Here is a 20029-nt window from a genome sequence, read left to right as displayed (position 1 = left end):
CAGAATTGTATAGGTGTCCTCACAATGCTGTGCTCTGTGCTTTCTATTATCCCTGGAGCAATGTGCAATCAGACCTCTGTGTATTTTGTTAGTGGCAGCAGAACTGTAGAATATGGATTTGTATTTTAGCTTATCCAAGTGCACTGGAAGGTATGTCCTCACACTGCTGTGTGCTCTCTACAGACAGCTTTGGGTATGTTCCCTGGAGATAAATGTAATAACACATTACCATCCTTGAATATAAATCTATGTTTCACAGTCCTGCCCCTACTACTACACAAAGGTCTTATTCTACATTACCGGGGACAATACCTAATGCTGGCTGCAGAGAGCACAGAGCACAGCAGTGTGAGGACACATCCCTATTACACTACTGCTGCTATTTACACACACCGGTTCTGATTACACATCTCTCCAGGGACCTTATATAACAGTGATGGCTAACCTATGGCACTGGTGCCAGAGGTGGCACTCAGAGCCCTTTCTGCGGGCACTCAGGCCATCACCAGAGATGACTCCAGGTATCTTCCTGCAGTCCCAGACAGCCCAGGACTTACTGTGCACAGAGCTATTATAAAGTGACAGCTCTACCTGGGACTATTTTATGCTTTATTGGAGTCCTCAGGGGCTGGTACCAATGAAATCTGTGACAGAGAAGGGAGTGTAAATCACAAATTAAATTTCTGTGTTGGCACTTTGCGATAAATTATCGGGTCTTTGTTGAAGTTTGGGCACTTGGTCTCTAAAAGGTTCGCCATCACTGTTATATAACATTGACTGCACAGAGCACAGCAGTGTGAGGTCTGATTACACATCTTTCCATGGACAATACATAACACTGGCTGCAGAGAGTACAGAGCACAGCAGTGTGAGGTGTGATTACACATCTTTCCATGGACAATACATAACACTGGCTGCAGAGAGCACAGAGCACAGCAGTGTGAGGTCTGATTACACATCTCTCCAGGGACAATACATAACACTGGCTGCAGAGAGCACAGAGAACAGCAGTGTGAGGTCTGATTACACATCTCTCCAGGGACAATACATAACACTGGCTGCAGAGAGCACAGAGCACAGCAGTGTGAGGTCTGATTACACATCTCTCCAGGGACAATACATAACACTGGCTACAGAGAGCACAGAGCACAGCAGTGTGAGGTCTGATTACACATCTCTCCAGGGACAATACATAACACTGGCTGCAGAGAGCACAGAGAACAGCAGTGTGAGGTCTGATTACACATCTCTCCAGGGACAATACATAACACTGGCTGCAGAGAGCACAGAGCACAGCAGTGTGAGGTCTGATTACACATCTCTCCAGGGACACTACATAACACTGGCTGCAGAAAGCACAGAGCACAGCAGTGTGAGGTGTGATTACACATCTCTCCAGGGACAATACATAACACTGGCTGCAGAGAGCACAGAGCACAGCAGTGTGAGGTGTGATTACACATCTCTCCAGGGACAATACATAACACTGGCTGCAGAGAGCACAGAGCACAGCAGTGTGAGGTCTGATTACATATCTCTCCAGGGACAATACATAACACTGGCTGCAAAGAGCACAGCAGTGTGAGGTCTGATTACACATCTCTCCAGGGACAATACATAACACTGGCTGCAGAAAGCACAGAGCACAGCAGTGTGAGGTCTGATTACACATCTCTCCAGGGACAATACATAACACTGGCTGCAGAGAGCACAGAGCACAGCAGTGTGAGGTCTGATTACACATCTCTCCAGGGACAATACATAACACTGGCTGAAGAGCACGCAGCAGTGTGAGGTCTGATTACACATCTCTCCAGGGACAATACATAACACTGGCTGCAGAGAGCACAGAGCACAGCAGTGTGAGGTCTGATTACACATCTCTCCAGGGACAATACATAACACTGGCTGAAGAGCACGCAGCAGTGTGAGGTCTGATTACACATCTCTCCAGGGACAATACATAACACTGGCTGCAGAGAGCACAGAGCACAGCAGTGTGAGGTCTGATTACACATCTCTCCAGGCACAATACATAACACTGGCTGAAGAGCACGCAGCAGTGTGAGGACAATACCCAACACTGGCAGCAGTCCTATTAAACAATTTACCTTGAAGCAGGACATGATCATCTTCCAGGCTGCATCACAGTTGGGGCTATAATCTATTTTGCTTTTTTCTTGGTTGCCCCCCGGTGGATTTTCTCAGCCAGTTCTCCTGGGGAGGGATCATGGCGTCTCCTCTGCCAGACGGAGCAGGAATGGCGAGAAGTGACAGAGAGTTTCCGGGATAAGACGTCTCACAAGGATCGCCATCTTTATAAGATCCTGAGCGAGGAATTCCTGCCCGAAATCTGCAATATGATCTCTCAGAAGGTGAGTGTGAAGGGGCGAGGAGTGCGCCCCCTCATCTGTGTTTTGATATCTTTGGGTCTTTCCACTTTGTGACTTCACAAACTTTCTTTCAGGAAACCAAAATTCAGAATGAGCAGACGCGTTTTACCTCGAAGAGACTCGCTGGACATCCAGGGTTCAGGTCCTTCAAGCAGGAGGTAAGGAACTTGGGGAGTGATGGTGAAATGTAACAATTAGTAATGGGCACCACTGTGTGCATGGTGCCTTAGTGGGATCATCGGCCTCTCCAGCTTTGTACTGGAATATCTTGGATGGCGTTTGATGCGATGTGGGCGCCCTCTGTTGGTAGACGTAGTAAATGACAATTTACGTTGCAACTGTATCCGGATTATAAGAAGTTTTGCGATTGCCTGGCAGCATTTGCACATGATGGTTAAGGGTCAGGATAATACATCCTTATATCCGTAGGATCCGGATCCCTCCCGATCCCAGGAGGAAGAGGAGGAGCGGCAGCTGCTGCTGGTGATGCAGAGGAAGGAGCAGGAGCTGCTGCAGAAGGAGGAGAGGAAGCGGGCTCTGGCCGAGAAGGTGCGATCTGTAGAAGGTAAGGAGTTATCCTTGGTAGCCAATGGGACTGCCCCATAATATACCATGTGATGTACATTATAATATGGCCGTCCTGTCCTCTCCAGATCGCGCGCGGAGGAGGAAGCTGAGAGAGCAGCGCTCCTGGCTCTTATCACAGGGGAAAGAACTGCCCCCAGAATTATGCCATCTAGAACCCACCTCCCCCATCCAGGGCGACTATCGGGTGCCGGAACTGTGAGTATTCCTACACATATGTGAGCTCCATCACTCCCAAAATCTACATAGTCTGCTTAACCCTTTACTCCATCCTTCCTTCCTCTCCTCCAGGCTCGGGATCGACTTAGACGATCACTACACTGCGATGTATAAAGGTGAGGGCTGACGCTGTCTGTACTGTTCTCACCCCCCTGCAAGTAAAGGGTTAATAATGGCTGCCCCCCTGTATATTAGTCCTCGCTAACGTCTCGCCTCTTCCTCCAGTTCTTGACGCGGTGAAGGCTCATAAGGATTCATGGCCATTTCTGGAGCCGGTGGATGAGTCCTACGCTCCCAATTATTACGACATAATAACCGTAAGTCGCCATCTATGGTGGGGTCCCCTCTTCAGCTCTTCCTGCGCCCCATGATCTAAGGGCACCCCCATTACATGATCTGACATTATCTGTTTGTTTCCCCAGTGTCCTATGGATATCTCCAAGGTGGAGCAGCGGCTGTGCTCCGGTTATTACCTCACCAAGGACCAGTTTGTGAAGGACGTGAAAACCATTTTTAAAAACTGTGTGAAGTACAATGGAGCGGATAGCGGTGAGTAGTGGGGGCGTCCCTGAGCCCGGAGCACATGGACGCACGTTCCCCGTCCCTCAACCTCATGACTTGTGTGCTCATTGCAGAATACACAGAGATGGCAGATAGTCTGGAGCGCTGCTTTAAGAAGGCTTTACTGAAGCACCTGCCAGAGGATGATGTAGAGTCTGACGGGGACACCTGGATCCGCTCCGACGACGAGAAACCCTCAAAGAGGAGGAGCCAAGGAAGACGCTCAAGGGCCGGGGGCTGGAGGAAGAATAAAGGGGAAGGAGGAAGAAAACGCCAGAGCTCAGAGAGCAGCCTTATCCATCAGTCATCACCCAGTGAGGATGGAGAAGAACCACTACACCAGGATGTACAGCCAACACCCAAAGGACAACCGTACCCTCGCCCACTCCACTATGGTGGCATGCCTAGGAACCCCTTCCACCCAGGAGAGAGGGTAAGAACATGAGATGGCACTAAATACTATGATACTGCCCCCTATGTACAAGAATATAACTACTATTATACTGCCCCCTATGTACAGGGATATAACTACTATAATACTGCCCCCTATGTACAGGGATATAACTACTATAATACTGCCCCCTATGTACAGGAATATAACTACTATAATACTGCCCCCGATGTACAGGAATATAACTACTATAATACTGCCCCCTATGTACAGGGATATAACTACTATAATACTGCCCCCTATGTACAGGGATATAACTACTATAATACTGCCCCCTATGTACAGGGATATAACTACTATAATACTGCCCCCTATGTACAGGGATATAACTACTATAATACTGCCCCCTATGTACAGGGATATAACTACTATAATACTGCCCCCTATGTACAGGGATATAACTACTATAATACTGCCCCCGATGTACAGGAATATAACTACTATAATACTGCCCCCTATGTACAGGGATATAACTACTATAATACTGCCCCCTATGTACAGGGATATAACTACTATAATACTGCCCCCTATGTACAGGAATATAACTACTATAATACTGCCCCCTATGTACAAGAATATAACTACTATAATACTGCCCCCTATGTACAGGAATATAACTGCTATAATACTGCCCCCTATGTACAGGAATATAACTGCTATAATACTGCCCCCTATGTACAGGAATATAACTGCTATAATACTGCCCCCTATGTACAGGAATATAACTGCTATAATACTGCCCCCTATGTACAGGAATATAACTGCTATAATACTGCCCCCTATGTACAGGAATATAACTGCTATAATACTGCCCCCTATGTACAGGAATATAACTGCTATAATACTGCCCCCTATGTACAGGAATATAACTGCTATAATACTGCCCCCTATGTACAGGAATATAACTGCTATAATACTGCCCCCTATGTACAGGAATATAACTGCTATAATACTGCCCCCTATGTACAGGAATATAACTGCTATAATACTGCCCCCTATGTACAGGAATATAACTGCTATAATACTGCCCCCTATGTACAGGAATATAACTGCTATAATACTGCCCCCTATGTACAGGAATATAACTGCTATAATACTGCCCCCTATGTACAGGAATATAACTGCTATAATACTGCCCCCTATGTACAGGAATATAACTGCTATAATACTGCCCCCTATGTACAGGAATATAACTGCTATAATACTGCCCCCTATGTACAGGAATATAACTGCTATAATACTGCCCCCTATGTACAGGAATATAACTGCTATAATACTGCCCCCTATGTACAGGAATATAACTGCTATAATACTGCCCCCTATGTACAGGAATATAACTGCTATAATACTGCCCCCTATGTACAGGAATATAACTGCTATAATACTGCCCCCTATGTACAGGAATATAACTGCTATAATACTGCCCCCTATGTACAGGAATATAACTGCTATAATACTGCCCCCTATGTACAGGAATATAACTGCTATAATACTGCCCCCTATGTACAGGAATATAACTGCTATAATACTGCCCCCTATGTACAGGAATATAACTGCTATAATACTGCCCCCTATGTACAGGAATATAACTGCTATAATACTGCCCCCTATGTACAGGAATATAACTGCTATAATACTGCCCCCTATGTACAGGAATATAACTGCTATAATACTGCCCCCTATGTACAGGAATATAACTGCTATAATACTGCCCCCTATGTACAGGAATATAACTGCTATAATACTGCCCCCTATGTATGTGGCTATAATACATTATCTTTGTATTTAGCGCTCTGCCCCGGGGTTACATGCTCCTCTTAGGGGTTCTGATAGTGGCCTTGGCTTTGGACCATTGAGATTTCCAGAACCGCTTCCTGGTGATCCCATCCATGGTGTTCAGGATTTCGGCGCTCAGGTACAGTGTTGTGTATGGTAGAGGTTGTGTCTTCCTATTTCCCGGTCCGCCATGTGACCCCCTCTCTTCTTCCAGGCCGCTCCTCGCACTTCTGAAGTCTCTGATAATAAATGTATGGATCTCCGAGCTCAGCGACCGCCTGATGGCTCTGACCCCACGTATTCAATTCGGGCGTCGCCTCAAGAATTGGGAAAACATCTGCAGGGTAACTATCCGGCCGGGTGCATGTCGCCCATTAGAATGCCTGCACCCGATGGAAGAGCGCCCCCGCCTGGCCCTACTCATCCACCTTACAGATATGGACCTCAACCAGCTATGTGGAATGGAAATGGCCACCAGAATCCAGGACTAAGAGGAGGACCCTCACATCATTTCCAGCCAATGGACCCTCGATTAAGACCCCCAGGACCTAACCCCGTTGTCAGGCATTCATTCAGTTCTTCTGGGAATTCCATGATGGACAGTCCAGAGATGATCGCAATGCAAAGACTGTCATCCTTTGTGTGTCCCCCTGCATCCGGCTACACTCCACATCCGCCATCTGTCCCTTATCCATCCCAGACACCAGCAGACTCCTGCCCAAACCTACCGCCTCCAGCCCCATCCCAGACATCCTCCACACCCACCCCATGCCAGCCGTCACCCACCCCATGCCAGCCCACCGACATAGTGAATGGAAAAGAAGGATCAGACACTTGCTCTAACCCTGAGAGATCCACGGACCGAACAGCAGCTACAAAAGGTAATGAATTATATAGCAGAATTTGGAGTTATACTCTAAATCTGCACTCACTATTCTGCTGCCGGTGCAGTCACTGTGTACATACATGACATTACTTATCCTGTACTGATCCTGAGTTACATCCTGTATTATACCCCAGAGCTGCACTCACTATTCTGCTGCTGGTGCAGTCACTGTACATACATGACATTACTTATCCTGTACTGATCCTGAGTTACATCCTGTATTATACCCCAGAGCTGCACTCACTATTCTGCTGCTGGTGCAGTCACTGTGTACATACATGACATTACTTATCCTGTACTGATCCTGAGTTACATCCTGTATTATACCCCAGAGCTGCACTCACTATTCTGCTGCTGGTGCAGTCACTGTACATACATGACATTACTTATCCTGTACTGATCCTGAGTTACATCCTGTATTATACCCCAGAGCTGCACTCACTATTCTGCTGCTGGTGCAGTCACTGTACATACATGACATTACTTATCCTGTACTGATCCTGAGTTACATCCTGTATTATACCCCAGAGCTGCACTCACTATTCTGCTGCTGGTGCAGTCACTGTGTACATACATGACATTACTTATCCTGTACTGATCCTGAGTTACATCCTGTATTATACCCCAGAGCTGCACTCACTATTCTGCTGCTGGTGCAGTCACTGTGTACATACATGACATTACTTATCCTGTACTGATCCTGAGTTACATCCTGTATTATACCCCAGAGCTGCAGTCACTATTCTGCTGCTGGTGCAGTCACTGTGTACATACATGACATTACTTATCCTGTACTTACCCTGAGTTACATCCTGTATTATACTGCAGAGCTGCACTCACTATTCTGCTGCTGGTGCAGTCACTGTGTACATACATGACATTACTTATCCTGTACTGATCCCGAGTTACATCCTGTATTATACTCCAGAGCTGCGCTCACTATTCTGCTGCTGGTGCAGTCACTGTGTACATACATGACATTACTTATCCTGTACTGATCCTGAGTTACATCCTGTATTATACCCCAGAGCTGCACTCACTATTCTGCTGCTGGTGCAGTCACTGTGTACATACATGACATTACTTATCCTGTACTGATCCTGAGTTACATCCTGTATTATACCCCAGAGCTGCACTCACTATTCTGCTGCTGGTGCAGTCACTGTGTACATACATGACATTACTTATCCTGTACTGATCCTGAGTTACATCCTGTATTATACTCCAGAGCTGCACTCACTATTCTGCTGCTGGTGCAGTCACTGTGTACATACATGACATTACTTATCCTGTACTGATCCTGAGTTACATCCTGTATTATACTCCAGAGCTGCACTCACTATTCTGCTGGTGGGGTCACCACCTCATAGATCACAAATGTTGCATCTAATATTTCTCTCTCTCATTTTTAGAGGTTTCTTCCTCTCCTGCGCCTCCAGGATCACCTCCTCATGATCTACCACTGACTCCTAACTTGCCAACAGATGCAGAACATACTTTGCCACCTCTTAATGAAGTGAAACCAGAATGTAAGGGTAACTCGGAACCCAGTGACATCCCGGGTGAGGGCAAGTCTCCTCCTCCAGACTCCGGTGAGCTGAACCCTCGTGCGAGCCCTCAGGTTGGTCTGGACGCTGCAGTAGTTGCACCCGAGGTCTCCAAGCTCCCAGACCCTCAGCCGGTTGTTTGCCAGGAGAGTCCTCGGCCTTCGCCACGAATAGACTTGTCAGGATCCAGATACAGGGGTGAATTTGCCCCTATGATGCTTCCTGCTGGTAACAGGCCGGTCATTGCTCAGCTGCCAGGACCTCGGCATCCACCCCAACATTTTGGAAATGGACACTTGCGCCCTCATTCGGGTCAGTACCCCCGCTACCATCATCAGGGGCAGACCTATTCTTACCAACAGCCGCATCAAGCGCAGCCTCCATACCAGCGGCCTCCGTTCTATCCTCAGGAGTATCAGCGCTGGCACCCCAATGGACAGCAAGCCCCCCAGCACCCCAGGGCTTACCCACAACCAGATGGGGCTCTCAGCACACAGAATATTGGAGAGTTACAGAGCCTTCTTATGTCCCCTCTGCTAGTGGGAGAGCCTCGCGCCGTCCCCGGGGAAAGCTCTGAGCGGCCGGAGGAGAAGAAATGTGGTGACCCCACTAACCGCCCCGAGAGCCCCAAACAGTTCCTGGACCTGGATAGCCATAAGAGACAGAATGGCCCCTACACCTATGGACGACCTCAAAGCTGGGCTAACTATAGACCCCCATCTAATATCATGCCCCCGACACCCTACCCATCCCCGGGCCAGTACCATCCGCGAGGATACCCGCCACTACACCAGCACAGTCACCCTCTGCCCGGACAGACCAATGGTCGCCCCCAAATGGGCTCCAGCTACCCACATATGGACAGTAGGGGACACTTCCATGGCGCTACAGTGGAGCAGGGAGCCATGCACCAATTCACTGACATGTACCGGCCACAAGGGTACGTACGGTCCTGCATAGATAACATGATTACAGGGGGTCGCCACTAAAGGTCAGCCTGTCTGGTGGAGGTGTAATGATAGGGGGGGGGGGTCACCACTAGAGGTCAGCCTGTCTGGTGGAGGTGTAATGATGGGGGGGGGTCACCACTAGAGGTCAGCCTGTCTGGTGGAGGTGTAATGACAGGGGGGGGCACCACTAGAGGTCAGCCTGTCTGGTGGAGGTGTAATGATAGGGGGGGGGGGGTCACCACTAGAGGTCAGCCTGTCTGGTGGAGGTGTAATGACAGGGGGGGTCACCACTAGAGGTCAGCCTGTCTGGTGGAGGTGTAATGACAGGGGGGCACCACTAGAGGTCAGCCTGTCTGGTGGAGGTGTAATGACAGGGGGGGGCACCACTAGAGGTCAGCCTGTCTGGTGGAGGTGTAATGACAGGGGGCACCACTAGAGGTCAGGCTGTCTGGCGGAGGTGTAATGACAGGGGGGGCACCACTAGAGGTCAGCCTGTCTGGTGGAGGTGTAATGACAGGGGGCACCACTAGAGGTCAGGCTGTCTGGTGGAGGTGTAATGACAGGGGGGTCACCACTAGAGGTCAGCCTGTCTGGTGGAGGTGTAATGACAGGGGGCACCACTAGAGGTCAGCCTGTCTGGTGGAGGTGTAATGACAGGGGGCACCACTAGAGGTCAGGCTGTCTGGCGGAGGTGTAATGACAGGGGGGCACCACTAGAGGTCAGCCTGTCTGGTGGAGGTGTAATGACAGGGGGGGCACCACTAGAGGTCAGCCTGTCTGGTGGAGGTGTAATGACAAGGGGGCACCACTAGAGGTCAGCCTGTCTGGTGGAGGTGTAATGACAGGGGGGCACCACAAGAGGTCAGCCTGTCTGGCGGAGGTGTAATGACAGGGGGGGCACCACTAGAGGTCAGCCTGTCTGGTGGAGGTGTAATGACAGGGGGCACCACTAGAGGTCAGCCTGTCTGGTGGAGGTGTAATGACAGGGGGGCACCACTAGAGGTCAGCCTGTCTGGTGGAGGTGTAATGACAGGGGGGGCACCACTAGAGGTCAGCCTGTCCGGTGGAGGTGTAATGACAGGGGGGGGGGTCACCACTAGAGGTCAGCCTGTCTGGTGGAGGTGTAATGCTAGGGGGCACCACTAGAGGTCAGCCTGTCTGGTGGAGGTGTAATGACAGGGGGGGGCACCACTAGAGGTCAGCCTGTCTGGTGGAGGTGTAATGACAGGGGCTCACCACTGGAGGTCAGCCTGTCTGGTGGAGGTGTAATGACAGGGGGGGCACCACTAGAGGTCAGCCTGTCTGGTGGAGGTGTAATGACAGGGGGCACCACTAGAGGTCAGGCTGTCTGGCGGAGGTGTAATGACAGGGGGGCACCACTAGAGGTCAGCCTGTCTGGTGGAGGTGTAATGACAGGGGGCACCACTAGAGGTCACCACTAGAGGTCAGCCTGTCTGGTGGAGGTGTAATGACAGGGGGGGCACCACTAGAGGTCAGCCTGTCTGGTGGAGGTGTAATGACAGGGGGCACCACTAGAGGTCAGCCTGTCTGGTGGAGGTGTAATGACAGGGGGGGCACCACTAGAGGTCAGCCTGTCTGGTGGAGGTGTAATGACAAGGGGGCACCACTAGAGGTCAGCCTGTCTGGTGGAGGTGTAATGACAGGGGGACACCACTAGAGGTCAGCCTGTCTGGTGGAGGTGTAATGACAGGGGGGTCACCACTAGAGGTCAGCCTGTCCGGTGGAGGTGTAATGACAGGGGGGGGGGGTCACCACTAGAGGTCAGCCTGTCTGGTGGAGGTGTAATGATAGGGGGCACCACTAGAGGTCAGCCTGTCTGGTGGAGGTGTAATGACAGGGGGGGGGCACCACTAGAGGTCAGCCTGTCTGGTGGAGGTGTAATGACAGGGGGGGGGGCACCACTAGAGGTCAGCCTGTCTGGTGGAGGTGTAATGACAGGGGGGGCACCACTAGAGGTCAGCCTGTCTGGTGGAGGTGTAATGACAGGGGGGGCACCACTAGAGGTCAGCCTGTCTGGTGGAGGTGTAATGCCAGGGGGGGCACCACTAGAGGTCAGCCTGTCTGGTGGAGGTGTAATGACAGGGGGGGCACCACTAGAGGTCAGCCTGTCTGGTGGAGGTGTAATGACAGGGGGGGCACCACTAGAGGTCAGCCTGTCTGGTGGAGGTGTAATGCCAGGGGGGGCACCACTAGAGGTCAGCCTGTCTGGTGGAGGTGTAATGACAGGGGGGGCACCACTAGAGGTCAGCCTGTCTGGTGGAGGTGTAATGACAGGGGGGTCACCACTAGAGGTCAGCCTGTCTGGTGGAGGTGTAATGACAGGGGGCACCACTAGAGGTCAGCCTGTCTGGTGGAGGTATAATGACAGGGGGGTCACCACTAGAGGTCAGGCTGTCTGGTGGAGGTGTAATGACAGGGGGCACCACTAGAGGTCACCACTAGAGGTCAGCCTGTCTGGTGGAGGTGTAATGACGGGGGGGGGCACCACTAGAGGTCAGCCTGTCTGGTGGAGGTGTAATGACAGGGGGTCACCACTAGAGGTCAGGCTGTCTGGTGGAGGTGTAATGACAGGGGGTCACCACTAGAGGTCAGCCTGTCTGGTGGAGGTGTAATGACAGGGGGGTCACCACTAGAGGTCAGCCTGTCTGGTGGAGGTGTAATGACAGGGGGCACCACTAGAGGTCAGCCTGTCTGGTGGAGGTGTAATGACAGGGGGTCACCACTAGAGGTCAGCCTGTCTGGTGGAGGTGTAATGACAGGGGGGCACCACTAGAGGTCAGCCTGTCTGGTGGAGGTGTAATGACAGGGGGGGCACCACTAGAGGTCAGGCTGTCTGGTGGAGGTGTAATGACAGGGGGGCACCACTAGAGGTCAGCCTGTCTGGTGGAGGTGTAATGACAGGGGGGGCACCACTAGAGGTCAGCCTGTCTGGTGGAGGTGTAATGACAGGGGGGGCACCACTAGAGGTCAGCCTGTCTGGTGGAGGTGTAATGACAGGGGGAGCACCACTAGAGGTCAGCCTGTCTGGTGGAGGTGTAATGACAGGGGGGTCACCACTAGAGGTCAGCCTGTCTGGTGGAGGTGTAATGATAGGGGGGGGGTCACCACTAGAGGTCAGCCTGTCTGGCGGAGGTGTAATGACAGGGGGGGGAGCACCACTAGAGGTCAGCCTGTCTGGTGGAGGTGTAATGACAGGGTGGGGGGAGCACCACTAGAGGTCAGCCTGTCTGGTGGAGGTGTAATGACAGGGGGGCACCACTAGAGGTCAGCCTGTCTGGTGGAGGTGTAATGACAGGGGGGTCACCACTAGAGGTCAGCCTGTCTGGTGGAGGTGTAATGACAGGGGGCACCACTAGAGGTCAGCCTGTCTGGTGGAGGTATAATGACAGGGGGGTCACCACTAGAGGTCAGGCTGTCTGGTGGAGGTGTAATGACAGGGGGCACCACTAGAGGTCACCACTAGAGGTCAGCCTGTCTGGTGGAGGTGTAATGACGGGGGGGGGCACCACTAGAGGTCAGCCTGTCTGGTGGAGGTGTAATGACAGGGGGTCACCACTAGAGGTCAGGCTGTCTGGTGGAGGTGTAATGACAGGGGGTCACCACTAGAGGTCAGCCTGTCTGGTGGAGGTGTAATGACAGGGGGGTCACCACTAGAGGTCAGCCTGTCTGGTGGAGGTGTAATGACAGGGGGCACCACTAGAGGTCAGCCTGTCTGGTGGAGGTGTAATGACAGGGGGTCACCACTAGAGGTCAGCCTGTCTGGTGGAGGTGTAATGACAGGGGGGGCACCACTAGAGGTCAGGCTGTCTGGTGGAGGTGTAATGACAGGGGGGCACCACTAGAGGTCAGCCTGTCTGGTGGAGGTGTAATGACAGGGGGGGCACCACTAGAGGTCAGCCTGTCTGGTGGAGGTGTAATGACAGGGGGGGCACCACTAGAGGTCAGCCTGTCTGGTGGAGGTGTAATGACAGGGGGAGCACCACTAGAGGTCAGCCTGTCTGGTGGAGGTGTAATGATAGGGGGGGGGTCACCACTAGAGGTCAGCCTGTCTGGCGGAGGTGTAATGACAGGGGGGGGAGCACCACTAGAGGTCAGCCTGTCTGGTGGAGGTGTAATGACAGGGTGGGGGGAGCACCACTAGAGGTCAGCCTGTCTGGTGGAGGTGTAATGACAGGGGGGCACCACTAGAGGTCAGCCTGTCTGGTGGAGGTGTAATGACAGGGGGTCACCACTAGAGGTCAGCCTGTCTGGTGGAGGTGTAATGACAGGGGGGGCACCACTAGAGGTCAGCCTGTCTGGTGGAGGTGTAATGACAGGGGGGGGGGGCACCACTAGAGGTCAGCCTGTCTGGTGGAGGTGTAATGACAGGGGGGGCACCACTAGAGGTCAGCCTGTCTGGTGGAGGTGTAATGATGGGGGGGGGGGCACCACTAGAGGTCAGCCTGTCTGGTGGAGGTGTAATGACAGGGGGGGCACCACTAGAGGTCAGCCTGTCTGGTGGAGGTGTAATGACAGGGGGAGCACCACTAGAGGTCAGCCTGTCTGGTGGAGGTGTAATGACAGGGGGAGCACCACTAGAGGTCAGCCTGTCTGGTGGAGGTGTAATGATAGGGGGGGGGGGGTCACCACTAGAGGTCAGCCTGTCTGGCGGAGGTGTAATGACAGGGGGGGGAGCACCACTAGAGGTCAGCCTGTCTGGTGGAGGTGTAATGACAGGGTGGGGGGAGCACCACTAGAGGTCAGCCTGTCTGGTGGAGGTGTAATGACAGGGGGGCACCACTAGAGGACAGCCTGTCTGGTGGAGGTGTAATGACAGGGGGGCACCACTAGAGGTCAGCCTGTCTGGTGGAGGTGTAATGACAGGGGGGGCACCACTAGAGGTCAGCCTGTCTGGTGGAGGTGTAATGACAGGGGGGGGGGGGGCACCACTAGAGGTCAGCCTGTCTGGTGGAGGTGTAATGACAGGGGGGGCACCACTAGAGGTCAGCCTGTCTGGTGGAGGTGTAATGACAGGGGGGGCACCACTAGAGGTCAGCCTGTCTGGTGGAGGTGTAATGATGGGGGGGGGGCACCACTAGAGGTCAGCCTGTCTGGTGGAGGTGTAATGACAGGGGGGGCACCACTAGAGGTCAGCCTGTCTGGTGGAGGTGTAATGACAGGGGGTCACCACTAGAGGTCAGTCTGTCTGGTGGAGGTGTAATGACAGGGGGGGGGGGGGCACCACTAGAGGTCAGCCTGTCTGGTGGAGGTGTAATGACAGGGGGTCACCACTAGAGGTCAGCCTGTCTGGTGGAGGTGTAATGACAGGGGGTCACCACTAGAGGTCAGCCTGTCTGGTGGAGGTGTAATGACAGGGGGTCACCACTAGAGGTCAGTCTGTCTGGTGGAGGTGTAATGACAGGGGGGGGGCACCACTAGAGGTTAGCCTGTCTGGTGGAGGTGTAATGACAGGGGGTCACCACTAGAGGTCAGCCTGTCTGGTGGAGGTGTAATGACAGGGGGTCACCACTAGAGGTCAGCCTGTCTGGTGGAGGTGTGATGACAGGGGGTCACCACTAGGGGGCAGATGAATTTCATTCCTTTCACCCTTTGCCTTTCAGGATCGCGGTCCAGATGCAGCTTCCACCTTTCCCCAAAGCCAGAGGTCCAGTGCAGGGGATGGAGCGCCCCCCTATGTTACCCCTGGATCAGGTAGGTTAGGGTCCAGGGCATATTAATGTGTTGCTAGAATGTGCCCTTACACTGAGGTCAGGACTATGGGGCAGCTCGGGGCAGAGCGCACAGTAGTGTGAGGACCAGCAGTGCAGATAACCCCTGAGATAATGATCTCCCCTCTTTCCACAGACATAATGTGACTCCTCTGTCTGACCTCTGCCCTCCATGGATCCGTGCCTTCTGGGGTGTCCGCCATAGACTGGACAGATACTGTAGCGCCTCCTAGCGAGGTTCATAGACCTTCTCAGGAATCCTGCACATAGGACCCTCGGGCTCCTGGTGCTCTGTTTACACCCCACCCATTGCTGCCTTCAACGTCCCCAATTTTTATACGGAATATTTTTTTTATTTAATTTTGTTTGACAAGGGAGGAACAGCGACCAGGGGAAGAGCTGCACCTCCCTCTGCAGTACCGCTGCTCTCCACCAGGCGGCGCTCTGCTAATGCTCGATGGGTTTGATCTGATGATCAATAAGACTGTCGCCCGGGCTCTGCCCCTCGTCTGACCCGGTCCTCCCCGCTGTCCCACACAATGTGAAGTGTATTTATTTTATTTTGTAATATTTTTATGATCTTTGTGTAAATATGAATTGTTCCACACAACCTCCAGTTACCTCAGCCGCTCCGAGTATCACGAGAGCCGACACGTGTGATAGAAGTTAAATCTTTATTTCTACGGGACAGGGATGAGTGATGGTGGGGGGTCTGCGCCACCACCCGAGAGAGAGGGATGAGTGATGGTGGGGGGGTCTGCGTCATTACCCGAGAGAGAGGGATGAGTGGTGGTGGGGGGTCTGCGCCATTACCCGAGAGAGAGGGATGAGTGATGGGGGAGGGTCTGCGCCGCCACCCGAGAGAGAGAGAGAGGGATGAGTGATGGTGGAGGGTCTACGCCACCACCCGAGAGAGAGGGATGAGTGATGGGGGAGGGTCTGCGCCGCCACCCGAGAGAGAGGGATGAGTGATGGTGGAGGGTCTGCGCCACCACCCGAGAGAGAGGTATGAGTGATGGTGGAGGGTCTGCATCACCACCCGAGAGAGAGAGAGGGAAGAGTGATGGTGGAGGGTCTGCGCCACCACCCGAGAGAGAGAGGGATGAGTGATGGGGGAGGGTCTGCGCCACCACCTGAGAGAGAGGGAAGAGTGATGGTGGAGGGTCTGCGCCACCACCCGAGAGAGAGAGGGATGAGTGATGGGGGAGGGTCTGCATCACCACCCGAGAGAGAGAGGGATGAGTGATGGTGGAGGGTCTGCGCCATTACCCGAGAGAGAGGGAAGAGTGATGGTGGAGGGTCTGCGCCATTACCCGAGAGAGAGGGATGAGTGATGGTGGAGGGTCTGCGCCACCACCAGAGAGAGAGGGATGAGTGATGGTGGAGGGTCTGCGCCACCACCCGAGAGAGAGGGATGAGTGATGGTGGAGGGTCTGCGCCACCACCCGAGAGAGAGGGATGAGTGATGGTGGAGGGTCTGCATCACCATCCGAGAGAGAGGGATGATTGATGGTGGAGGGTCTGCCCCATTACCCGAGAGAGAGGGAAGAGTGATGGTGGAGGGTCTGCATCACCACCCGAGAGAGAGAAGGATGAGTGATGGTGGAGGGTCTGCGCCATTACCCGAGAGAGAGGGATGAGTGATGGTGGAGGGTCTGCATCACCACCCGAGAGAGAGAAGGATGAGTGATGGTGGAGGGTCTGCGCCATTACCCGAGAGAGAGGGATGAGTGATGGTGGAGGGTCTGCGCCACCACCCGAGAGAGAGGGATGAGTGATGGTGGAGGGTCTGCATCACCATCAGAGAGAGAGAGGGATGAGTGATGGTGGAGGGTCTGCGCCGCCACCCGAGAGAGAGGGAAGAGTGATGGTGGAGGGTCTGCATCACCACCCGAGAGAGAGAAGGATGAGTGATGGTGGAGGGTCTGCGCCATTACCCGAGAGAGAGGGATGAGTGATGGTGGAGGGTCTGCGCCACCACCCGAGAGAGAGGGATGAGTGATGGTGGAGGGTCTGCATCACCATCAGAGAGAGAGAGGGATGAGTGATGGTGGAGGGTCTGCGCCGCCACCCGAGAGAGAGGGATGAGTGATGGTGGAGGGTCTGCGCCGCCACCCGAGAGAGAGGGATGAGTGATGGTGGAGGGTCTGCATCACCACCCGAGAGAGCGGGATGAGTGATGGTGGAGGGTCTGCGCCACCACCCGAGAGAGAGGGATGAGTGATGGTGGAAGGTCTGCGCCGCCACCCGAGAGAGAGGGATGAGTGATGGTGGAGGGTCTGCATCACCACCCGAGAGAGAGCGGGATGAGTGATGGTGGAGGGTCTGCGCCATTACCCGAGAGAGAGGGATGAGTGATGGTGGAGGGTCTGCGCCACCACCCGAGAGAGAGGGATGAGTGATGGTGGGGGGTCTGCGCCACCACCCGAGAGAGAGGGATGAGTGATGGTGGGGGGTCTGCGCCACCACCCGAGAGAGAGGGAAGAGTGATGGTGGAGGGTCTGCGCCGCCACCCGAGAGAGAGGGATGAGTGATGGTGGAGGGTCTGCATCACCACCCGAGAGAGAGAGGGATGAGTGATGGTGGAGGGTCTGCATCACCACCCGAGAGAGAGAGGGAAGAGTGATGGGGGAGGGTCTGCACCACCAGCCGAGAGAGAGAAGGATGAGTGATGGTGGAGGGTCTGCATCACCACCCGAGAGAGAGGGAAGAGTGATGGGGGAGGGTCTGCACCACCAGCCGAGAGAGAGAGGGATGAGTGATGGTGGAGGATCTGCGCCACCACCCGAGAGAGAGAAGGATGAGTGATGGTGGAGGGTCTGCGCTGTCTTGAGAGGAGGATGTTTGATGAGGCTCCTCACTGTGTTACGGGAGGATGGTGACTGTGGATGATGCTCTCCACCTTCTTCTGATGTCATCCTGTACAGCTCGGATCATTAGAATAAACACTGTAGGTGACTTTCAATAAAAATTTTTGTGAATTTATTTATTTCCCCTTCCTCCTCTTATCCTACACCAGTAAGGAAGGGATTACAGTTTAGGAGGCCCCTCCCTCTCTGGAGGACCCGACTGTCCTTGCATTACACAGACAACACATCATTCTCAATAGTCACCGTGTAATACCTTCTATGTCCTGCGGGGGAGCTGCAGGTAAATGGGACAGTCTCTTCTTCAGGAATTCTGGATGATTGTGGGGGATCCCGACCTCAACCCTATGGACTATGGACCTAGCATGACCCTAAAATTACTGCCAATATCATTGACTGGAAGAAAATCCTCCGAGCCGTGTCTATAGGAAAGTTACCCGGACTCTATGGTAAAAGTGCAGCAAAAAATAAATTAAAAAAAGACACTTTCCAAGCAGCGCAGGAGGCGGCGGATTCATGAAGACCCAACACCGCTATAATCTGCCACCCCCTGCACATCACTGACTGGTTCTGATACATATAGAGGGTCCATAGTGACAGTGTGCACTGAGACCTAACAGGAGGCTTGTGATGGGGTGACCGCCCCCCGGACGCTGAGAGCTGCTCACATCATACATGGCGGCAACTCAGGAATATAGAGAACACAGCACATCCTATAATACACCCCCGTAGTAGTAGTTATAGTCCTGTACATAGGGGACAGTATTATAGTAGTTATATTCCTGTACATAGGGGGCAGTATTATAGTAGTTATATTCCTGTACATAGGGGGCAGTATTATAGTAGTTATATTCCTGTACATAGGGGACAGTATTATAGTAGTTATATTCCTGTACATAGGGACAGTATTATAGTAGTTATATTCCTGTACATAGGGGGCAGTATTATAGTAGTTATATTCCTGTACATAGGGGGTAGTATTATAGTAGTTATATTCCTGTACATAGGGGGCAGTATTATAGTAGTTATATTCCTGTACATAGGGGGCAGTATTATAGTAGTTATATTCCTGTACATAGGGGGCAGTATTATAGTAGTTATATTCCTGTACATAGGGGGCAGTATTATAGTAGTTATATTCTTGTACATAGGGGCAGTATTATAGTAGTTATATTCCTGTACATTGGGGGCAGTATTATAGTAGTTATATTCCTGTACATAGGGGGCAGTATTATAGTAGTTATATTCTTGTACATAGGGGGCAGTATTATAGTAGTTATATTCTTGTACATAGGGGGCAGTATTATAGTAGTTATATTCCTGTACATTGGGGGCAGTATTATAGTAGTTATATTCTTGTACATAGGGGACAGTATTATAGTAGTTATATTCCTGTACATAGGGGGCAGTATTATAGTAGTTATATTCCTGTACATAGGGGGCAGTATTATAGTAGTTATATTCCTGTACATAGGGGGCAGTATTATAGTAGTTATATTCCTGTACATAGGGAGCAGTATTATAGTAGTTATATTCCTGTACATAGGGGGCAGTATTATAGTAGTTATATTCTTGTACATAGGGGGCAGTATTATAGTAGTTATATTCTTGTACATAGGGGGCAGTATTATAGTAGTTATATTCCTGTACATAGGGGCAGTATTATAGTAGTTATATTCTTGTACATAGGGGGCAGTATTATAGTAGTTATATTCCTGTACATAGGGGGCAGTATTATAGTAGTTATATTCCTGTACATAGGGGGCAGTATTATAGTAGTTATATTCCTGTACATAGGGGGCAGTATTATAGTAGTTATATTCTTGTACATAGGGGGCAGTATTATAGTAGTTATATTCCTGTACATTGGGGGCAGTATTATAGTAGTTATATTCCTGTACATAGGGGGCAGTATTATAGTAGTTATATTCTTGTACATAGGGGGCAGTATTATAGTAGTTATATTCTTGTACATAGGGGGCAGTATTATAGTAGTTATATTCCTGTACATTGGGGGCAGTATTATAGTAGTTATATTCTTGTACATAGGGGACAGTATTATAGT

At 51.8% G+C, this 20029-nt stretch overlaps 2 protein-coding genes across 3 annotated transcripts in view; one reads left to right on the top strand and one right to left on the bottom strand.

Annotated features, from left to right (window-relative positions):
* Positions 1 to 2131, bottom strand: part of LOC140125944 (adenosine deaminase 2-like) — a 79296-nt gene extending 77165 nt beyond the window's left edge. Inside the window, exon 1 of the mRNA XM_072144900.1 lies at positions 2112 to 2131. The gene's annotated coding sequence lies outside the window, so the exon portion shown is untranslated. The remainder of the gene's footprint in view (positions 1 to 2111) is intronic.
* Positions 1 to 15707, top strand: part of CECR2 (CECR2 histone acetyl-lysine reader) — a 32988-nt gene extending 17281 nt beyond the window's left edge. Inside the window, exons 7-19 of one of the 2 annotated variants that reach the window (XM_072144896.1) lie at positions 2209 to 2375; positions 2468 to 2551; positions 2823 to 2958; positions 3047 to 3176; positions 3270 to 3313; positions 3423 to 3514; positions 3620 to 3746; positions 3833 to 4191; positions 5999 to 6124; positions 6200 to 6866; positions 8278 to 9358; positions 14990 to 15080; positions 15234 to 15707. In XM_072144896.1, the coding sequence (XP_072000997.1) occupies positions 2209 to 2375; positions 2468 to 2551; positions 2823 to 2958; positions 3047 to 3176; positions 3270 to 3313; positions 3423 to 3514; positions 3620 to 3746; positions 3833 to 4191; positions 5999 to 6124; positions 6200 to 6866; positions 8278 to 9358; positions 14990 to 15080; positions 15234 to 15239 (3110 nt within the window). In that variant the 3' untranslated portion in view covers positions 15240 to 15707. The remainder of the gene's footprint in view (positions 1 to 2208; positions 2376 to 2467; positions 2552 to 2822; positions 2959 to 3046; positions 3177 to 3269; positions 3314 to 3422; positions 3515 to 3619; positions 3747 to 3832; positions 4192 to 5998; positions 6125 to 6199; positions 6867 to 8277; positions 9359 to 14989; positions 15081 to 15233) is intronic. The other variant, XM_072144897.1, reaches the window with a different exon arrangement.
* Positions 15708 to 20029: the final 4322 nt, after the last annotated feature.

This window comes from Engystomops pustulosus, chromosome 4, assembly GCF_040894005.1.
Source record: "Engystomops pustulosus chromosome 4, aEngPut4.maternal, whole genome shotgun sequence".
NCBI classification, from domain to species: domain Eukaryota; kingdom Metazoa; phylum Chordata; class Amphibia; order Anura; family Leptodactylidae; genus Engystomops; species Engystomops pustulosus.
This window is presented reverse-complemented; position numbering and strand designations above follow the sequence as displayed.